The 20,858-nt window shown below is 39.4% G+C and overlaps 1 protein-coding gene and 1 non-coding gene across 2 annotated transcripts in view; both read right to left on the bottom strand.

The window, feature by feature from the left end:
* The window catches only part of LOC122431006 (glycerophosphodiester phosphodiesterase domain-containing protein 4-like), a 108,836-nt gene that overhangs the window by 50,144 nt on the left and 37,834 nt on the right, over window positions 1–20,858 (bottom strand). The window contains exons 6-11 of the mRNA XM_043452027.1: window positions 19,709–19,807; window positions 19,544–19,637; window positions 18,642–18,719; window positions 16,197–16,342; window positions 15,740–15,822; window positions 7,290–7,446 (exon numbers count right to left, since the gene is read on the bottom strand). Coding sequence (XP_043307962.1) covers window positions 7,290–7,446; window positions 15,740–15,822; window positions 16,197–16,342; window positions 18,642–18,719; window positions 19,544–19,637; window positions 19,709–19,807 — 657 coding nt within the window. The remainder of the gene's footprint in view (window positions 1–7,289; window positions 7,447–15,739; window positions 15,823–16,196; window positions 16,343–18,641; window positions 18,720–19,543; window positions 19,638–19,708; window positions 19,808–20,858) is intronic.
* Window positions 3,733–3,809, bottom strand: TRNAE-UUC. Its single transcript has one exon. It is a non-coding gene; the product is annotated as a tRNA-Glu (tRNA).

Below are 20,858 nucleotides of genomic sequence, written 5' to 3'. Positions count from 1 at the left end.
TCATGGGTCCCTAAGAGTCAGACAGGACTTAGCAACTAAACAATAACAATAAAGAAAATTTAAGGGAAATTTTTAAATATTTCAAAATAAATAAAAATTAAAATACATCAAAATCTATGACACAGTTAAGGCGGTATTAGAGGTAAATGTATAGTATTAAATGCTTATAATGGAAAGAAAAAATAACTAAAGTAACCTAAAATTGACCCTTTTGCAAACTACGTAAAACCTAAAATCAAACCCAAAGCAAACAAAAGAAAGAAAACATAAAGATCTGAGCAGAAATCAACAAAACCACATACTGCATCTCTAATAAGATCAATACAATGCACAGATCTCTAGGGCAGGGGAGGAAAGACAACTATAAATTATGAAAATCAGGAATTAAAAATGAAATATAACCATTGATCCCAAAGTCATTACAAGGATAATAAAAAATCTTATGAACAACTCTATATCCATTCATTCAACCACCTTGATGATACAGAGCCATTACTCAAAACACACAAACTATCAACAAATAATGGAAGAATTTCAGATGGCATAGGCTTTCAGTTCTAGAAATTCTATTCAGTTATTTTTATATCTTATGTCTCTCTCATTATGTTATTTTTCTTTAAATCCCTAATACACTTGGAATAGCTTTTGAAAACTACCTTTCTCTTAATTTTATCAGCTCTTTTTTTTTTCTGGATCTTTATGTGTAGTTTTTCCCTGGCTTTAAGCCACATTTTCAACCTTCTTCATACGCACAGTAATTTTACTACTGGATCTTATACACTGTAAGATGTCTGGGTATTGTTGTCTCTCCTAGTTTTGTTTTGTGTTTTTTTTTTTTTATTTTGGTGGTGGTGATTTAGTCACTAAGTTGTATCTGACTTTTGGGACCCCATGAACTGTATCCTGCCAGGTTCCTTTGTCCATGGGATTCTCCAGGCAAGAATACTGGAGTGGGTTGCTATTTCCTTCTCCTGGGTATCTTCCCAACCCAGAGATTGAACACAGGTCTCCTGCAGTGCAGGTAGATTCTTTACCAACTGAGCTACAAGGGAAGTGGTTTTTTTTGTGGGGTGGGGTGGGGTGGGTTATATTATGAACAAATCAATTGGATTTTTTTAAGTGGGTCTAAAATAGCCTTTAATTTAGAGCTGGTTTAGGCTTGTTACTATGGTATGACTTTTCTGGGGTTTCCACTGAAGTTCCCTCATGTCCATCTTCTAATATGGCTAGTTAGAACTTGAGTATCTTCCAGACACATGTGAGCTCTTGTTGTTCAGTCACTCAGTCGTGTCCAACTCTTTGTGACCCCATAGACAGCAGCATGCCTGGCTTTATTTTCTCGGGCTCCAAAATCACTGTGGACGGTGACTGCAGCCATGAAATTAAAAGATGCTTGCACTCTTTCCATTGTTTCCCCATCTGTTTGCCAGGAAGTGATGGAACCAGATACCACCATTTTCGTTTTTTAAATTTTGAGTTTTAAGCCAGCTTTTTCACTTTCCTCTTTCACTTTCATCAAGAGGCTCTTTAGTTCCTCTTCACTTTCTGCCATAAGGTGGTATCATCTGCTATATGAGATTATTGATACTTCTCCCTACAACCTTGATTCCAGCTCATGCTCACCCAGCCCGGCATTTCACATGATTCTGCATGTAAGTTAAACAAGCAGGGTGACAATATACAGGCTTGATGTACTCTCTTCCCAATTTGGAACCAGCCCATTGTTCCACGGCCAGTTCTAACTGTTGCTTCTTGACCTGCATACAGATTTCTCAGGAGGCAGGTAAAGTGGTCTGATAGTCCCATCTCTTTAAGAATTTTCTACAGTTTGTTTTATTCCACACAAAGGCTTTAGCATAGTTAATGAAGCAGAATTAGATGCTTTTCTGGAACTCTCTAGCTTCTTCTATGATCCAATGAATGTTGGCAATGGATGTGAGCTCTTGATGATGTTGTTGTTGTTGTTCAATCGCCTAGTTGTGTCTGGCTCTTTGCAACCTCATGGACTGCAGCACTTCAGGACTCCCTATCCCTCACTGTCTCCCAGAGTTTGCCCAAGTTCATGTTCATTGCATTGGTGATGCCATCCAGCCATCTCGTCCTTTGACGCCCTCTTCTTCTGCCCTCAATCTTTCTGAGAATCAGGGACTTTTTCAATGAGTCATCTATTCGCATCAGATGACCAATATACTGGAGCTTCAGCTTCAGCATCAGTCATTCCAGTGAATATTCAGGGTTGATCTCCCTTAAGATCGACTGGTTTGATCTCCTTGCTGGAGTCTTCTCCAGCACTATAGTTCAAAGGCATCAATTCTTTGGTGGTCTGCCTTCTTTACGGTCCAGCTCTCACAACCGTATGTTCTTAGAATGGTTCAAATAAAAGCTCCCTATTAGTACTTTGCCCAGCCTTGTAGAACTTCACCCTATTTCTGTGTCTCATAGATATTAACAACATATTCAAGCCAATCCCAAGCAGATTTCTAAAGGCCTTTCTCTGGAGAGCTTTCTCACTTTTGAACTTCATCCCTCAAAATTCCAGACACTCTGATCTCCCAAAAATCCAATCTCCTTCTCCTCAAATCCACAAGACAGCTATGCTTTCCTCCTGCTGTAAGACCTGGAAAGTACATCCAGGCAAAACACGAGGGCAATTATAAGGCTCTCCTAGTATTCCCTTCTCTCACGGGTCACAGTTCTGCACGGACTGTTTTCCAGTATCTAAGAATGACTATTTAAGATCTTTGGTTTAGTTTTCTAGTTGTTTAAGGCAGGAGAACACAACCAGCACCTGCAAATAGTCATGTCTAGAAGTAGAAATGTCCATGCTTCATATATAGCTCAACATTGTGCATTAAGCCTTCAATATGGGAGGAGTTGTTAAAAAGGGAAATTTTAAATTCTTAGTTAATACTGTGCAGGTAAAATGATAATAGAAATACATCTCAGAGATGGACAGTTTTTTTAACATAATAAAGAATGGATTGGAAGTACCAGGAGAGCTGTTAAGGTTCTCAATGCCCATAGTGTGATCTTCCTTTTTGGGTGGGTGGGGGTGCTGAGTGGAATGCAGGATCTTAGTTCCTTGACCAGGGACTGAACCTGTGTCCCCTGTATTGGAAGCATGAAGTCTTAACCACTGAACCAAGACAGAAGTCACAACATGTTCTTACTCTTAAGGGAAAGAGAAACAGACCAAATCTTTTGAAAATAGTTATGCATTATAGCCTATTAACAGGCTACTGTATTCTCCTTTCTGACACTGCTATTTACTATCATATAATAATCAAATTAATTTTAATTATCATGTGATTTCTGCTTTAGTCCCATGTTCATCTGAAGGTTTTTCCTACACAATACAGAACAGAAATAGGAAAAGTTAACCTCAAAATCATGTTTGAGAGGACTTTACAGATACTCTCTTGTCTACTGATACACAAGGAAGAAACTCATGGAAACAGCTTTCCTAGTATAAGCTAACACTGCCATCTCAATTAGATACCAATCCAACTGATCAGAGGACTGAGTCAGAATTTCCAAGATTAAATTTCAGAGAGGAGCAGATAACTCCCCAGAAGTACATTGATAACCCTAGATATAGTAGGACATTACCTACAGCAGATTGAACAAACTGATGAGGGCAATCTAATCATGCATATTCATCTTTTCCTTTTGGAAACTGTTGGTACTCCTTTCTTCATATTTGGCCACACCGTGTGACTTGTGGGATCTTCGTTCCCTGACTAGGGATTGAACCCAGGCCCTCAGCAGTGAAAGTGCTGAGTCCTAACCACTGTACCACCAGGTGGGGATTCCCTGTTAGTATTCTTTTAAACATTCTACTTCCTCAGGGGTGTATGAGAAAACTCATTCTCTTTTGACATTTTTTCTGTTACACTTGTGCAAAACATTCTTTTATTTAGTAATTTGTTCTCACCACCCCTCTGAATTCAGGTAAAATTTGCTTTTACTGAGCCACTATGTTTCATGGCAATACAGTCTTTAGCAAAAGCTGAAAATATGTACTCCTTTACACTGGGAGATATTGGAAAAATTGATTGTGTCATCAAGGTCATAACTGAAGGACCATATTTGAGAATACATGTCATTCAGTCCGAAAGAACAAGCCACCCGTCCCCACTAAGGACACATGCATAACTGGTATTTGGAATCAAAGCCTACAGCTTTCCTAGGCAAACAGTTTGGTGTCCCTTGTTGTACTCTATCCCAGCATTATAGTAGGAAGAAAGATCACTGATTACCAGGAACAGGAGAGAGAAATTTGTCCACATTTGTAGGTATACATGTGAAACCTGATTCAAGTGAACTTCTCAAGTCATAGTAAGAATAAGAGTCTGGAACAGTAGGAACTATTTAAAATGAAATTCTAGATTCCCTATACATGCTCTAGACAGGACCTCATTTATTAAGCTTAATAGTTATTAAACACAATCTGAATCAAGATTTGCTGATTATACAACAATAAATATTATATATATTAACTGATCCTTTAAACTGCACTGGATGCAAATTAATAAGGTTAAATAACACAAAATCATAACAAGACCCTCCTCTAAATAATCTACAGAGGTTATTTATGAGCACAAGAGGGAACCTAAATTATTCAAAACTTAGAAATGAAGCATAAGTTCATTGTTGAACCCTCCAATATCATCGTAGCACACTGTTTAAACAAGCACACCTAAAGATCATCTGATGGGAATGTACCTTTCTTTGAATTGCTGTGTCCAATACTCTGGCCACCTGAGGCAAAGAACTGACTCATTGGAAAAGACCCTGATGCTGGGAGGGATTAGGGGCGGGAGGAGAAGGGGACGACAGAGGATGAGATGGTTGGATGACATCACCGACTCAACGGACATGACTTTGAGTAAACTCTGGGAGTTGGTGATGGACAGGCAGGTTTGGCGTGCTGCAGTTCATGGGGTTGCAAAGAGTCGGACATGACTGAGCGATTGAACTGAACTGAACTGATTTACAATGTAAAGTTAGATGTTGACTTCTAGAAAACTGATAAAAGAGGACAGGATTTTTGTCTAGTAGAGGTACAAATGAGTTTTCATAGAGAAGACAACTCTAAAATTAAGTTTTATCATCACAGAATGTATTAACTGAAACAATACACTAGGTTTGTATCCAACTTAGCAATGCAATTCTTAGCATTTCTTTGTTGCACTGAGAATTTTGCACGCTGGTTTCTCACTTTTCTCTTGACTGGGTTTCGTCATCCTGTTTGTTCCCATATTAATGTGCTAAATAAAACTTGTACCTAGTTCATTATCTTTATTCATGAGATAAATTTCTCTGTAATCTTGAGATTTATACTTTCACAAAAGGATATAAAAATGTTCCACACAAAGATTGGTTTTACTAAAAAATAGGAACTCAGCTGAGCTTCCAGGGATAATTCCCAGAACTTCAGTATCTATTTTTATTTCATTATAGATCAGATTAGGTATTTAATTTTCACAAGTATCTCAAGAATAGTAATTATACTGACAAATGATAATCAACTCACCACCACCATCAATCCATAACTATACACAACCAATAAAGAGCACCCAGGAAAACCTTCACAAACAAAACCAATTTCTTTACTGTGAAAAATTATCCAAATATCCAAATCTTTTAAATCATGTGCCAACACCACCTTGACTTCCTGCCTGCACAACATGGAATCAAAGAAAGCTCTACTATGAAACCTAAAAATAAAGCCTCCTAGATAATCATATTTAAGTCAAGCTTTCAGATACCCTTCAGTAACCAGAATAATCGAAAAACTAAACACTGTAAACTTACCACCTAAACAAGCTAAAATAAAACTATTAATCCTGTAAAATAAGCAAAACTTTCTAACAACAAATCCAATTCCATCACTTACAATAAGACTCTCACAAACCATACATTACACATCAGATTAATAACGGCCTTTTCATTTGGAATACATGTTTGTTAAAACATTACCTATGGCAAACTAGTGAAAGTGAAAGTCGCTCAGTCATGTCCGACTCTTTGTGAACCATGGTCTATACAGTCCATGGAATTCTCCAGGGGTAGCCTTTCCCTTCTCCAGGGAATCTTCCTGACCCAGGGATTGAACCCAGGTCTCTCACATTGTGGGTGGATTCTTTACCAGCTGAGTTACAAGAGAAAAGTTTGCTACATGGCAAACTAAGCCTATACTAAAGAAGCCTCTCAAGTCTGTATGTTTCTATTTATTCATGTATGATGAGATTTATATACAGAGCTTACACACACACTGAAACCTGGAATATCAGATGGTTACCACTATTTCACACATGGAAACAGCATTTGTAGGCTATATACTCATATGAGAATAAGTATTCTGAGGTGATACAGTCATTATAAACCAACATTTAGCTGTCCCTTATAGTAACACTTGTTAACAGAATGAATTTGAGGTGGATAGCTCTCTCTACCTAAGTCTTAACTTGTCACTTTTTAAACATGAAAAAGGATCAAGTCAGTCTTCAGGATTAACATGTAATATAAATAAAATTCCATTCCACCTAGAACATAAACAAGATTACCTGAAGATTTATTTTCCTAATTATACAATTATCTAATAAGAGAGCTATTACCACAGCTGACCCCCAAGTATTGTAGCTCTGCTGCCAGAGGCGCTAGCAATATGAATGCCTGCTGTCTGGCCTGCTCAGATATTTGTTGACAAAATCAAAGACTCAAAATGAGTATATCTGATTGGTAAAACCTAGGTTGCATGGATTCCCTATAAACATATGATAACCTGGAAAATGTCAGTTGTTTTTTCTTAAACTATCTTGAAAAGACAGGCTTGACTTTTTTACCCACTTTAAAACATTCAGGATAATTCTAAACTGTCTTATTTACACACTGCTGTGTAACATGTTTTCTCCTCATAACATGTTTTTCTGATTCTTTTCCCAGCGTATATCCCATCTCTTCTGTACCTCTCCTTTTGTCTCTCTCTCCTTCCCTTCCCCCTTCCTTCCCTCTTTCACAAACACACACACACACACACACACATATCTTCTTGCTTCACTCTACTGTAATATATGAAACCAACCACCATTATTGCCCACGGCTCCCCTCAGCAATAACCTTCTTTCAGATCAAATGATACCTTTGCATGAAGTTCTCCAATTCTCTCAGGTAGTACCACCTCACAAGGGCATCAAAATTATACTGTACACAGTGTATTTATTTCTAGGAATGTGACCATGCATAACAAAAAGATTCAGTTTTCTGACCTGGGAAATGTATCTTACCCATGCATCTGAAAACCACTTGCCCGCATTCAGAGTCGACAGGAAACTCCATTCAAAGAAGGAAGGGTTTCTACTGGAGGCATTTGGCATGACCTCCTTTATATTGGTTGTTCTTGTCAAGTCATAGTCATGCATGAGAAAAGGCACCCCATCAATACTGCAGGCATGGGGAGAAAAGGAAAATGGGAGAATTGGCAGAATACAGTCAACTTGGCAGACAGGGTTCTCAGAAAGCCCACCAAGGTCAGAAGTCTAACTAAGGTTCCTCACTCCCTCCCATATCACAACAAAGGACTAAGTGCCAATAATTTACATGATATCAGTATTTTTCTGCCCTAGGGATCTCTTTTTGAGGTGTGTAAATATCATATTATTTATGGTGAAAGTGTAGCTTCCCTATCCAGGGATTTTTTAGAATGAAGAAAAAGGTAATGACCTGAGAATAAGGCGAGTAGGGTAGGGATGAGGTAGGGCCCTGTGCTCCCCAGAGCCACACGAACCAGTTCAGTTCAGTCACTCAGTCCTGTCGACTCTCTGCAACACCATGGACTGCAGCATGCCAGGCCTCCCTGTCCATCACAAACTCCTGGAGTTAACTCAAACTCATGTCCATCCAGTCGGTGATGCCATCCAACCATCTCATCCTCTGTCATCCCCTTCTCCTCCTGCCTTCAATCTTTCCCAGCATCAGGGTCTTTTCAAGTGAGTCAGTTCTTCTCATCAGGTGGCCAAAGTATTAGAGTTTCAGCTTCAGCATCAGTCCTTACTATGAATATTCAGGACTGATTTCCTTTAGGATGGACTGGTTGGATCTCCTTGCAGTCCAAGGGACTCTCAAGAGTCTTCTCCAACACCACAGTTCAAAAACATCAATTCTTTGGCACTCAGCTTTCTTTATAGTCCAACTCTCACGTCCATACAAGACTACTGGAAAAACCATAGCTTTGACTAGATGGACCTTTGTTGGCAAAGTAATGTCTCTGCTTTTTAATATGCTCTCTAGGATGGTCATACTCTTCTTCCAAGGAGCGAGCATCTTTTAATTTCATGGCTGCAGTCACCATCTGCAGTGATTTTGGAGCCCCAAAAAAACAAAGTCTGTCAGAGTTTCCACTGTTTCCCCATCTATTTGCCATGAAGTGATGGGACCGGATGCCATGACCTTAGTCTTCTGAATGTTGAGTTTAAAGCCAACTTTTTCACTGTCCTCTTTCACTTTCATCAAGAGACTCTTTAGTTTGTCTCTGTTTTCTGCCATAAGGGTGGTGTCATTTGTGTATCTGAGGTTATTGATATTTCTCCCAGCAATCTTGATTCCAGCCTGTGTCTCATCCAGCTCTGCATTTTGCATGATGTACTGTGCATATAAGTTAAATGAGCGGGGTGACAATATACAGCCTTGATTTACTCCTTTCCCTATTTGGAACCAGTCTGTTGTTCCATGTCCAGTTTTAACTGTTGCTTCTTGACTTTCATACAGCTTTCTCAGGAGGCAGGTTAAGGTGGCCTGGTATTCCCATCTCTTGAAGAATTTTCAACAGTTTGTTGTGATCCACACAAAGACTTTGGTGTAGTCAGTAAAGCAGTAGATATTTTCCTGGAACTCTCTTGCTTTTTCAATGAACCAACGGATGTTGGCAATTTGATCTCTGGTTACTCTGACTTTTCTAAATCCAGCTTGTACATCTGGAAGTTCTTGGTTCACATATTGTTGAAGCCTGGCTTGGAGAATTTTGAGCATTACTTTGCTAGTGTGTGAGATGAATGCAATTGTGCAGTAGTTTGAACATTCTTTGTCATTGCCTTTCTTTGGGATTGGAATGAAAACTGACCCTTACCAGTCCTATGACCACTGCTGAGTTTTCCAAATTTGCTGGCATATTGAGTACAGCACTTCAACAGCATCATCTTTTATGATAAATAGCTCAACTGGAATTCCATCACCTCCACTAGCTTTGTTCATAGTGATGTTTCCTAAGGCCCACTTGACTTTGCAATCCAGGATGTCTGGCTCTAGGTGAGTGATCACACCATCATGGTTATCTGGGTCATGAAGATGTTTTCTCTATAGTTCTTCTGTGTATTCTTGCCACCTTTTCTTAATAACTTCTGCTTCTGGTAGGTCCATACCATTTCTGTCCTTTATTGTGCTCATCTTTGCATGAAATGTTCCCTTGGTATCTCTAATTTTCTTGAAAGGATCTCTTGTCTTTCCCATTCTGTTGTTTTCCTCTATTTCTTTGCATTGATCACTGAGGAAGGCTTTCTTATCTTTCCTTGTTATTCTCTGCAACTCTGCATTCAATTGGGTATATCTTTCCTTTCTTCTTTGCCTTTAGCTTCTCTTCTTTTCTCAGCTATTTGTAAGGCTTCCTCAGACAGTTATTTTCCCTTTTTCCATTTCGTTTTCTTGGGGATGATCTTGATCAGTGCCTCCCGTGCAATGTCACGAACCTCCGTCCATAGTTCTTCAGGCAGTCTATCAGATCTAATCCCTTGACTCTATTTGTCAATTCCACTGTATAATCATAAGTGATTTGATTTAGGCCATACCTGAATGGTCTACTGGTTTTCCCTACTTTCTTCAATTTAAGTCTGAATTTGGCAATAAGGAGTTCATGATCTGAGCCACAGTCAGCTCCAAGTCTTATTTTTGCTGACTGTATAGATCTTCTCCATCTTTGGCTGCAAAGAATATAATCAATCTGACTTCAGTATTGACCATCTGGTGATGTCCATGTGTAGAGTCGTCTCTTGTGTTGTTGGAAGAGGGTGTTTGCTATGACCAGTGCATTCTCTTGGCAAAGCTCTGTTAGCCTTTGCCCTGCTTCATTTTGTACCACCTTACCTGCCTCCTGAGAAACCTGTAAGCAGGTCAAGAAGCAAGTTAGAACCAGACATGGAACAACAAACTGGCTACAAGTTGAGGAAGGACTATGTGAAGGCTGTATATTACCACCCTGTTTATTTAACTTATATGCAGCGTACATCATGCAAAATGCCAAGCTGGATGAAACACAAGCTGGAATCATGACTGCCAGGAGAAATAGCAATAATCTCAGATATGCAGATGACACCACCCTTATGGAAGAAAGCAAAGAGGAACTAAAGAGCCTCTTGATGAAAGTGGAAGAGGAGAGTGAAAAAGTTGGCTTAAAACTCAACATTCAAAAAACAAAGATCATGGCATCTGGTCCCATCACTCCATGGCAAATAGATGGGGAGACAATGGAAACAGTGAGAGACTTTATTTTCTTGGGTTCAAAATCACTGTGGAATGTGACTGAAACCAGGAATTTAAAAGATGCTTACTCCTTGGAAGAAAAGCTGTGACAAACCTAGATGGCATATTAAAAAGCAGAGACATCACTTTGCTGACAAAGGTCCACCTAGTCAAAGCTATGGTTTTTCCAGTAGTCATCTATGGATGTGACAGTTGGATCATAAAGAAAGTGACCACCAAGGAACCTATGCTTTTCAACTGTGGTGTTGTATAAGACTCTTGAGAATCCCTTGGACTGCAAGGAGGTCAAGCCAGTCAATCCTAAAGGAAATCAGTCCTGAATATTCATTGGAAGACTGATGCTGAAGCTAAAACTCCAATACTTTGGTCACCTGATGGGAAGAACTGACTCACTGGAAAAGACCCTGATGCTGAGAAAGATGAAGGCAGGAGGAGAAGGGGACAACAGAGGATAAGATGGATATGATGGACATGAGTTTGAGCAAGCTCCTGGAGTTGCTGATGGACAGGAAAGCCTGGCATGCTGCAGTCCATGGGGTCCAAAGAGTCGGATATAACTGAGTGAATGAACTGAATTGAAGCGCACTTCAATCTCCTGTTGTTCAAGGGTCAACTGTGTACTCTTTGTATAATTTTGTGGTTGCCCCAAAGATTCCAAATACGACCCAACAGATCACATTCTACTAGTGTCAGCCATCTACCACTTCAAGTATTATGTAGAAAACTGAATACTTTTTAGGTCCCTTTACCCAACCTCCTTCCATTATGATATACATGTCTTAAATATCTCAAAATATACTGAGACCCATATATCAAACAACATTATCACTTTGTCTTTAACTACTGAACACAATTTTTAAACTCTGGAATAGAAGAATCACCTATTAATATTTATCTTTTTAAAAAGACGTTTATTATTTTTGGCTTGGCTGGGTCTCGCCTGCTGCACACGGGCTTCCTCTAGTTTCAGGAGTGGGTTTACTTTCCTTTGTGGTGAGTGTGCTTCTCATTGTGGTGGATTCTGCTGTCCCAGAGCACAAGCTCTAGGCATGCGCATTTCATTAGTTGTAGCATGCAGGCTCAACAGTTGTGGTGCACAGGCTTAGTTTCCCACATCTTCTGTGATCTTCCCAGACCAGGGATCCAACTGTGTCCCCTGCAGGGGCAAGTGGCTCCTTAACCACTGGACCATCAGAGCAGTTGCCACCTATGTATTTTTTACCCTTTTCTTTGCTTTTTTTTATTCTTCATGTTCCAAGCTGTTTTCCTTACCCTTGTTTTACTGAGATATAACTGACATATAGCATTGTATTATTTTTAGGTGTACATACAGCATGATTTGATATATGCATAGGAGTGAATTTTAACATCATTATCTTTTGTCTAAAGAATTTTTCATTTCCATTTGATTCTTCTTTACTTCTCTTTCTCTGCTAACACCTTCTACTTCTGCAACTAACAAGTGTTCATTATTGTTTGTTGGAGACATTTTATGATGGCTGCTTTAAAATTCTTAGAAATAATTCCAACATCTATTTCTCCTGCTGTTGACATCTATTGATTACCTTTTCTCACTGAAGCTGAGTTTTTTCTAGATCTTGCTATGGAAAACTCTGGATTGTATCCTGAGCACTTTGAGTATTTGGAGATTTGAAATCTCATTAAAATCTATTTTAACAGAGATTCAACATGTCTAGGTTCAGAAAACATGTCCTGGACCACATTTGTAAGATATGGTTTAATGCCAACTTAGTTTTCAAAGGCTCTGCAGAAGTCAATCTACAGCACAGATAAGTGTTCCAACCGATTCTCAAACCTTCTGCTGTGCTGTGTCTGTGTGGTTTCATGCACAGGTTATACAAAGGTCTGCCAAGGATTTTATGAACAGGTTTTTAAATTCCCTTTCTCTAGCATGGCAATTCCTCAGAAAACTAAACATAGATTTACCACGTGAACCAGTAATTCCACCTGGGTACATGCTTAAAAGCACTGAAAACAAGTTCTTGAAAATATACTTGTACTCTAATGTTCATAGCAGCATTTTTCAAAACAGCCAAGAGGCAGAAACAAGCCAAATGTCCATCAGAGGATAAATGAAGAAGCAAACTGTGATATATATACACAGTGGAATATCATTCAATCTAAAAAGGGAAGGAAATCCTGTCACATGCCACAACATGGATGAAATCTGAGGAGTGAGTGAGTGAAGTCGCTCAGTCGTGTCCGACTCTTTGTGACCCCATGGACCTACCAGGCTCCTCCGTCCATGGGATTCTCCAGGCAAGAATACTGGAGTGGGCTGCTGAAATCTGAGGACATTATGCTAAATCAAACAAGAAATAGTCACAAAAAGACAAATACTGTATGATTCCACTTATGGGTGTTACTTAGGGAGTCTGATTCATAGGAACAAAAAGTAGAATGGTGGTAAGCAGGGGCTGAGGGCAGAAGGAAAGGTGGAATTGTTATTTAACAGGTATCAAGTTTCAGATTTGCAAGATGAACAAGTTCTATAGATTTGTTTCAAAAAATGTGAATATATTTGATACTACTAAATTGTACACTTTAAAGATAGTTATGATGGCAAATTTTGTTATGTGCTTTTTAAGAGAACTTTTAAAAGGAAGGAAATTCTGACAGATGCTACAATATAGATGAGTCTTGACATGCTAAAGTGAAATGAGCTATACTGACATCATGCTGATGTGAAATGAGCTTAACACAAAATAACAAATACTGTATGATTTCACAAAACAGTCAAATACATAGAGAAAAAATAATGATGGTTGCAAAGGCTTGGGTGGAGTTATTATTAACATCTAATAAATAGTTTTAGTCTGAGAAGATGAAAAGTGCCAGAGATCTATGTGGTGATGCTTAAAAGAAGGTGAAGGTACTTAATGCTATTAAACTGTACCCTAAAAGATGGTTTAAATGGTAAATTTTATGTTAAGAATATTTTACAATAAAAAGTATTTTTTTCTGGAAAACTTTTCTCAATATTTCTCTGCTCACTCTCTAGCTGAAGAAGAAAGGAAACGGGTACCACCGCTTACATCAGGACAGAAATCATTACACGGATCTGCTCATAGTCTCCAGAGCCAAAGCCGCAAGCTGTGACAGGGTGGGGAGTGGTTTCTGTGTCGTATTCCCTTGAGTAGGACTGGTATGATCAAAACATTTATATCATATTGGATGACCCTTCTACAAGTTATTGGGCTAGAAATAACAATTTTTGTGGAGCTTTTTTCTGTCTGTAGTTATAGATGTTTCCAGATCAGCTCTCTTCAGAGTTCATGTCAGGATACATGAGGAGAAACAGAAATTAGCAAGTGGAAACTCACTGCCTATTATGAAGTTCCTTTGGTCTTATGAACCAAGCCAGTCCACATTCTATTCTTCACCATTCAGAGTCTTCTGTTAGTTGCTTTGTGAGTTTTGTCCAGTATCTTATTTTTTAAATTTTTTTGGTAATTAATGGAGAGAATACAGTGGAATACACAGTAGTAGTTGCAATTTGCGCATTCCCCAGAGTCCTGTGTCCCACTTTCAGTAGTTAGCCAATTTTACTACTTAGTAATTATAATATGATTTTTCCTGTTCTAGTTATTTTTATGGTATTCATGTCCTAACTAGACCATGACTGATAAGCAATATTTATTAATGATGAAGTACAGATGATAGCCATCAATGTGGATGGTGGAGATATGTAGAGGAGGTGGTCATGGGAAATGAAGATGTCAACAGAGAAACTGAGCAGTTGGGAAGATCATCTACAATGAAGTTGAAGTCCCAGAAGAGAACAGGACAATGGGCCAGGAGCTCACTGTCTCAGCACCAAGACCACGTTAAGCCATGACCATGAGGAACTTGCACAATGAAATGGAAGCTCTGAAAGAGCATCCAGTTTCAATCCTGATTCAAATATTCTGCATGGAATAGTTGTCACCATTGACAAGAACCCTAGTCGGGGGTCAGGAAATCTAGTTCTAGTTCTGGCTTTATCATGTACATTCTAGCCTTAGGTCCTCAGCAATACATTTCTCCTTTTTTAATTCAGGTTCAAACCACAGTGCTTCACTGTGAAACAGGATGTTCATTTCTTTTCTGTTTGCCTCACAGAAGGCTGGGAAGGGAGTAGTACATGCCACATTCTCTAATATAACCATCTGACAGTTCATCTCTATTTTTGGCTGCCCAAGTACATACATTCTACAGAAAAGCATGTGTTTTTTGTCCTCATTCCTGCTATGATCCAAGTCTTCCTGTGTTGTCCTTTGGACACTGCTAGAGCTTACTGCCCAAATCCATGATGATTCTCCCTCAGAGTTTCTCAGATAAGTCCTTCTAAAACAATAAGCTAATCTGTTCTCTAAAACCTACGATGGCTGCCCAGTACACATTTAGGGATCTCTGTGATCCAGTCTCAGTAAGCTTTGCCCCCCGGTGTTCCCAAAGTGGATTAGTCCCCCGGTGTCCCCGAAGTGGATTACTCTTGGCATACATACAGTCTAGCTCACGGATCTACAAACTTGCTATTTCTCCTTTGGATGCCGTTGACTAAGCTGTTGCCCCTGCCCAGAATATCCTCATTCTCCATCTTCGTTTGGGAAGATACTATTTTTCCTTCAAGGCTCAACCCAAACACTGTTCTGAGCAAACAGATCATTTTTCACAAAAGAGGTGACCTCTTCCTCCTCCACTGAGGTTCTACTGCATTTGCCTTACTCTTCTCTGGAAGGCACTCACCACGAATGGTCCTATGCTGGGTTTATTTGTAAACATGCCATGTCTCCTTCACTGGCTGCAAACAGCTCTTAGGCACGACTCTGTCTCACTCCTCTGCCTCTCACTAGCGCTCAGAAGAAGGATATGGTAGGAACACAGGCGATGCCGAGGAGATGTTAGCTAAACAGACTGCTAAGGTAGGGCACAGAGGTAAGCTGCAAGGATGTTTGCAGGGAGGACAAATTTGAGCTATGTGTGGAGACTATATAGAGTGTGTGATTTATGAGCCTGTGATTGAGAATGCAGGGGTGCAGATATGTGGTCTGTAAAGGAGAAGTGATTCATGTATGTGTGTTATGTTCAGATGTGCCAGGAGAATAAGGGAGAAACTCCCAGGGCTTGCCCTCTCTACAGCTTGGGCCAGGCTGGAGTCATCCACTGGTCTTTTCTCCTCCCACCCTGGTCCCTTCTTTCCTACCTTATTTGTATATCACTCTCCAGTCCATGGGCCCCATATTCAACAGCTTTCTCAAAGGACATTATGGTATTCTCAGGCCCCAGCTGTGGAAGAAAAGGACATCAGGCCTTTAATCTCACAGTCTTTTCTGCCAACATCCATTTTAGCATAGGAAGGGGGCACAGTAATGAAAGGACTTTAGGAAGCAGAGTTTGGTTCTCTTGGCTTTTTGTTCTAAGAACCTGCCTACATTCTCCTCTCCCAAATCTGGTTTGGGAATTCTGCTCATCTGAGACAATGTCACTGGACATAATAAAGAGAAATGGACTGAGAATTAGGAGAATTATGTCCAACCTCTACAAATAATTACTTGTCATCTCAAGCCAACCTCTTATTTCTCCAGGGGTTTCTGAGGATCTGATGTGCCCTTGTCTCATCCACACCTATGCACACCCACATCCATCAAGCTCAGACTTACCCTGGGTGCACCTCTATGTCCAAAGAAGGTCGGCTTGGGTGCCAATTTCTCCCTCTCCTGAAGACAGGGAGAGTGAGTCCCAAATGGCACCACATAGAGACATAAAAGGATAAGAAAAAAGGGCAACCCAACAGCCACTTGTAGAGCTGAAAAAGTTGGAATGAGAAAGTGATGAAAAAGAAAAGAGGAATGGAGAACCATCCCAAGCAAATAAGTATCCCTCCAAAATAGTTATAGTAAATATCTAATCCATGGGTTCATTGGCTCTGTGAACTCACAGATTTACTATTTCTCTCAGGTCCCCCACATTTCAATTATTTGAAAGTAAAAGGCTATCCAAATACAAGCATGATTATTAAGTTAAAATTATTGCAAATGAATCTTGGAGTGTGAAGTCAAGTGGGCCTCAGAAAGCATTACTACCAATAAAGCTAGTGGAAGTGATGGAATTCCAGCTGAGCTAATTAAAATACTAAAAGATGATGGTGTTAAAGTGTTGCACTCAATATGTCAGCAAATTTAGAAAACCCAGCAATGGCCACAGGACTAGAAAAGGTAAGTTTTCATCCAAATTCCAAAGAAGGACCATGCTAAAGGATGTTCAAACTACTGGACAATTATGCTCACTTTCCATGCTAATAAGGTTATGCTCAAAGTCCTTCAAACTAGGTTTCAGTAATACTTGAATCAAGAACTTCCAGATGAACAAGCAGGGTTTCGAAAAAGCAGTAGAACCAGAGATCAAATTGCCAACATCTGTTGGATCATAGAGAAACCAAGGGAATTTCAGAAAAACATTCACTGCCGCCTCACTGACTACAAGAAAGCCTTTGTGTGGATCAGAACAAACTCTTGAAAATTCTTAAAGAGATGGGAATACCAGACCATCTTACCTATCTCCTAAGAAACCTGTATGCAAGTCAAGAAGCAACAGTTAGAACCTTACATTGAACAATGGACTGGTTCCAAATTGGGAAAAGGAGTACAACAAAGCTATATACTGTTACCTTGTTTATTTAACTTATATGCAGAGTATATCATGCAAAATGCCAGGCTGGATGAGTTACAAACTGGAATCAAGACTGCTGGGAGTAATATTAACAATCTCAAATATTTAGATGATACCACTCTAATGGGAAAAAAAAAGTGAAGACAAACTAAACAGCTTCTTGATGAGGGTGAAAGAGAAGAGTAAAAAAGCTGGCTTAAAACTCAACACTAAAAAAACTAAGATCATGGCATCCAGTCAAATCACTTCATGGCAAATAGAAAGGGGAAAAGTGAAAGTTGTGACAGATTTTCTCTTCTTGGACTCCAAAATCACTGGGGATGCTGACTGCAGACATGAAATTAGAAGACACTTGCTTCTTGAAAGGAAGGCTATAACAAACCTAGACAGCATATTAAAAAGCAAAGACATCATTTTGCTGACAAAGGTCCATATAGTCAAAGATGTGGTATTTCCAGTAGTCGAGTAATGATGTGTGAGAGTTGGACAATAAAGAAGGCTGAACACTGAAGAGTTTGTTTTCAATCTGTGGTGCTGAAGAAGACTCCTGAGAGTCCCTTGGACAGTAAGGAGATCAAAACAATCAATCCTAAAGGAAATTAACCCTGACTATTCATTGGAAGGACTTATGCTGAAGCTCCAATGCTTTGGCCACCTGATGCAAAGGGCCAACTCACTGGAAAAGACCTTGTTACTGGGAAAGAATGAGGACAGGAGGAGATGGGGGTGACCAAGGATGAGATGGTTGGATGGCATCACCAATTCAACGGATACGAACTTGGGTGAACTCCAGGAGATTGTGAGGGACAGGGAGGCCTGGCGTGCTACAGTCCATGAGGTCACAGAGTCGGACATGACTTAGCAACTGAACAACAACAAAAAATTACAAATACAAATTAACAAGGGAATAAATTGTACAGGAGGCAGGAAGGAGAGGGAATGTTAAGGAGTAGCTTCTCAGAAGGAGGAGGAGTTTGATTGGTTATGAGAAAGCTCTCAAGCCCTTAAAGATCAGCCTAAAATGTGCAGGTGTTGATGGCAGAGAGGAATAGTGGAAGGGATACTAGTTGAAAGAAATCCAAATACAAAGCAGACTTTACTACTTTTTAATTTTGTGACTCAGACTTATTGTTTAACCTCTCTGGGTATTCATTTTCTTCATTCTGAAAAATGGAGCTATTCTGCTACTAGTATTACCTCATGTAATTGATATGACACTACTGGCTCATCATAGACCCTCAATAATAGTTGTATTTCTCTCTCTCCCCCACTCCTCTCTTAAACACACATACACAAACACACAGACTAATCACAATACCTGTTATCACTGACAATACCCCAATATTTACTATTTTATACCTCTGAGGATTTAACCTATTTGTATATTTTAAAATTACCATCCATGTCACTTCCAAACCTAGCTCTCCAGCTCTAACCTCTCAATTTCGTGAGCATACTACAGCACGTATTTCTTCTTCTTTCATTACTTGTAATCTGGTAACGTCTCATTCTAGCTAAAATTCAGGAAATAAAAAAAGAGTTCATTATTGTCCCCTTTAAGTTCCTGCCCCCAGAAACATTTCCTACAATTCACCAGCCACGTACACACATAATGGCAACACTACCAATCCTGTTTTTCTCTTCCCTGCATCCTTGGACAAGTCAGGAAGCAAGCACTCCTTGTTTAACCAGTAATAATAAAAAGAGACATAGACAGAAGTAGGTTTCCCTGATTTCTCAGTAAGGGTGCTGAGAGTTAACTCCATTCTCAAAACAGCTTCATGTACAGCTCTGATTCTTACTTGTTTCCATGATATTAGGACAAAGAATGAAGAAGAAAGCAGTGGCAGAGGCAGATATTTCTGCTTCTGTGGAAGTCTTCAGACATGACAGAGACTCACCAGGGACTGCTTTGAAGGACTAAGATGTATCCAGGGGATATCTGCACCTGGTTCTTGAGTTGAAAATAGTAATATTTGAATACAAACTAGAAGAACTATGAAGTGTACCATCACTGGCCAAATAAAAATAAAACACCCTCTTCCTTCCCTAAAACTACTCCAATCTATTCCCCAAAAGTTAATGAGACAAAATACTTATTTTCCTAGAAGGAGAATGTCTCTTTAGAAGAGGGACTGCTTAGCCTGGGAACTGCTATGACAGGATGTTACGACAGGCCATGTAGGGTTGTGAGTTTGATCACAAGGAGCATGCTTGAGTAACAAGATAAATGAGTTTCAGAACAATACAGTGGTGCTTTGCTTGTTCTGCTCAGTAAAGTACAGACGTTAAAGCCAGAGCTGGAAGAATCAGGCAAGGTTCCACCCACAGGACATACCTTCTCCTTCCAAATGGATCAAGTAGATGGCCACAGGCCATGAAAGCAAAACCATCATAGATATGCTGCTCAGGTGTACGTAGGGAGCTAAGATCTGTGAGAAAATTGAAAAGTCAGCCTGAACACATCTGGATAGACAGGGCTACAACTAAGAATGGTGCTTACCTGCAGTGACAGCCCGATGGTGAGCCACCTTTCTTTCCAGTAAGTTAATAAAATCCATAACAAAAGTGAGAAAAACGGAATCATTATCAAAATCAGGATCTGGGGAAACAAAAAGAATGTCCTGACTTCCATGCAGTAGGCTTTGATCATAACTGTCCTTGAGAAATGTATACTTGTTCTCACAATTTCAGTGACCTTATTCCTCATCTCCTTAATCTAACCACCCCTCAGACCCCCAGTACTACTTGGATTTAATCGTATTGCTGCCAAGTTTAAGTTATGTAGCATGGCTGGAAAAAATTATACAGCTATACGGTCTAATGTCTTTACTAATTAATTATTTCCACCTCAGCTGGGTCTTATACTGCTTGGCATATCTCACCAAGTTTCAACAATGGCCATTTTAAATATTCAATACCACTTTAAGTGACTCAGTAAAATCACAAGTCAACAGTATTTGTAATTGCCTTTTTAACATATGTTTTTCCCAAAGAGACTATATATAAGCTTATGAGGTCAAGGACAATATTTGGGTAAGATCATATTCTCACTGCCTGACACACAGTAATCATTCAGCAAATATCTGTTGGACAGATTTTAAAAATCTACTATTCATTTTATAGTGAAAGAACACTGAAACCAAGAAGATACGATTTTAACTTGTTCCCCTTCAAATGTAGTTTTCCTACATCTGTGGTGCCCTCTAGAGACTTCTGTACCTATGAAAGCAACTGAATCCATGATTAAACCTCACAAAATAATTCCAGGCCTTGCTGCCTGCAAAGGTTAATTTTCGAAATTTCAGCTGAGTTATTTCAAATCCTGAAAGATGATGTTGTTAAAGTGCTACACTCAATATGCCAGCAAATTTGGAAAACACAGCAGTGGCAAAGGACTGGAAAAAGTCAGTTTTCATTCCAATCTCAAAAAAGGGCAATGCAAACAAATATTCAAACTACCACACAACTGTACTCATTTCACATGCTAGCAAGGTAAAGCTCAAAATCCTTTTAGCTAGGCTTCAACAGTGTGTGACCCAAGAACTTCCAGATGTACAAGCTGGATTTAGAAAAGGCAGAAGAACCAGAGATCAAATTGCCAACATCTGTTGGATCATAGAAAAAGCAAGGGAATTCCAGAAAAACATCTA

This window comes from Cervus canadensis, chromosome 29 (genome assembly GCF_019320065.1).
Source record: "Cervus canadensis isolate Bull #8, Minnesota chromosome 29, ASM1932006v1, whole genome shotgun sequence".
Taxonomy (NCBI): Eukaryota; Metazoa; Chordata; class Mammalia; order Artiodactyla; family Cervidae; genus Cervus; species Cervus canadensis.
Note: the sequence above shows the minus strand (reverse complement) of the source record. Positions and strands in the feature narration are given on the sequence as shown.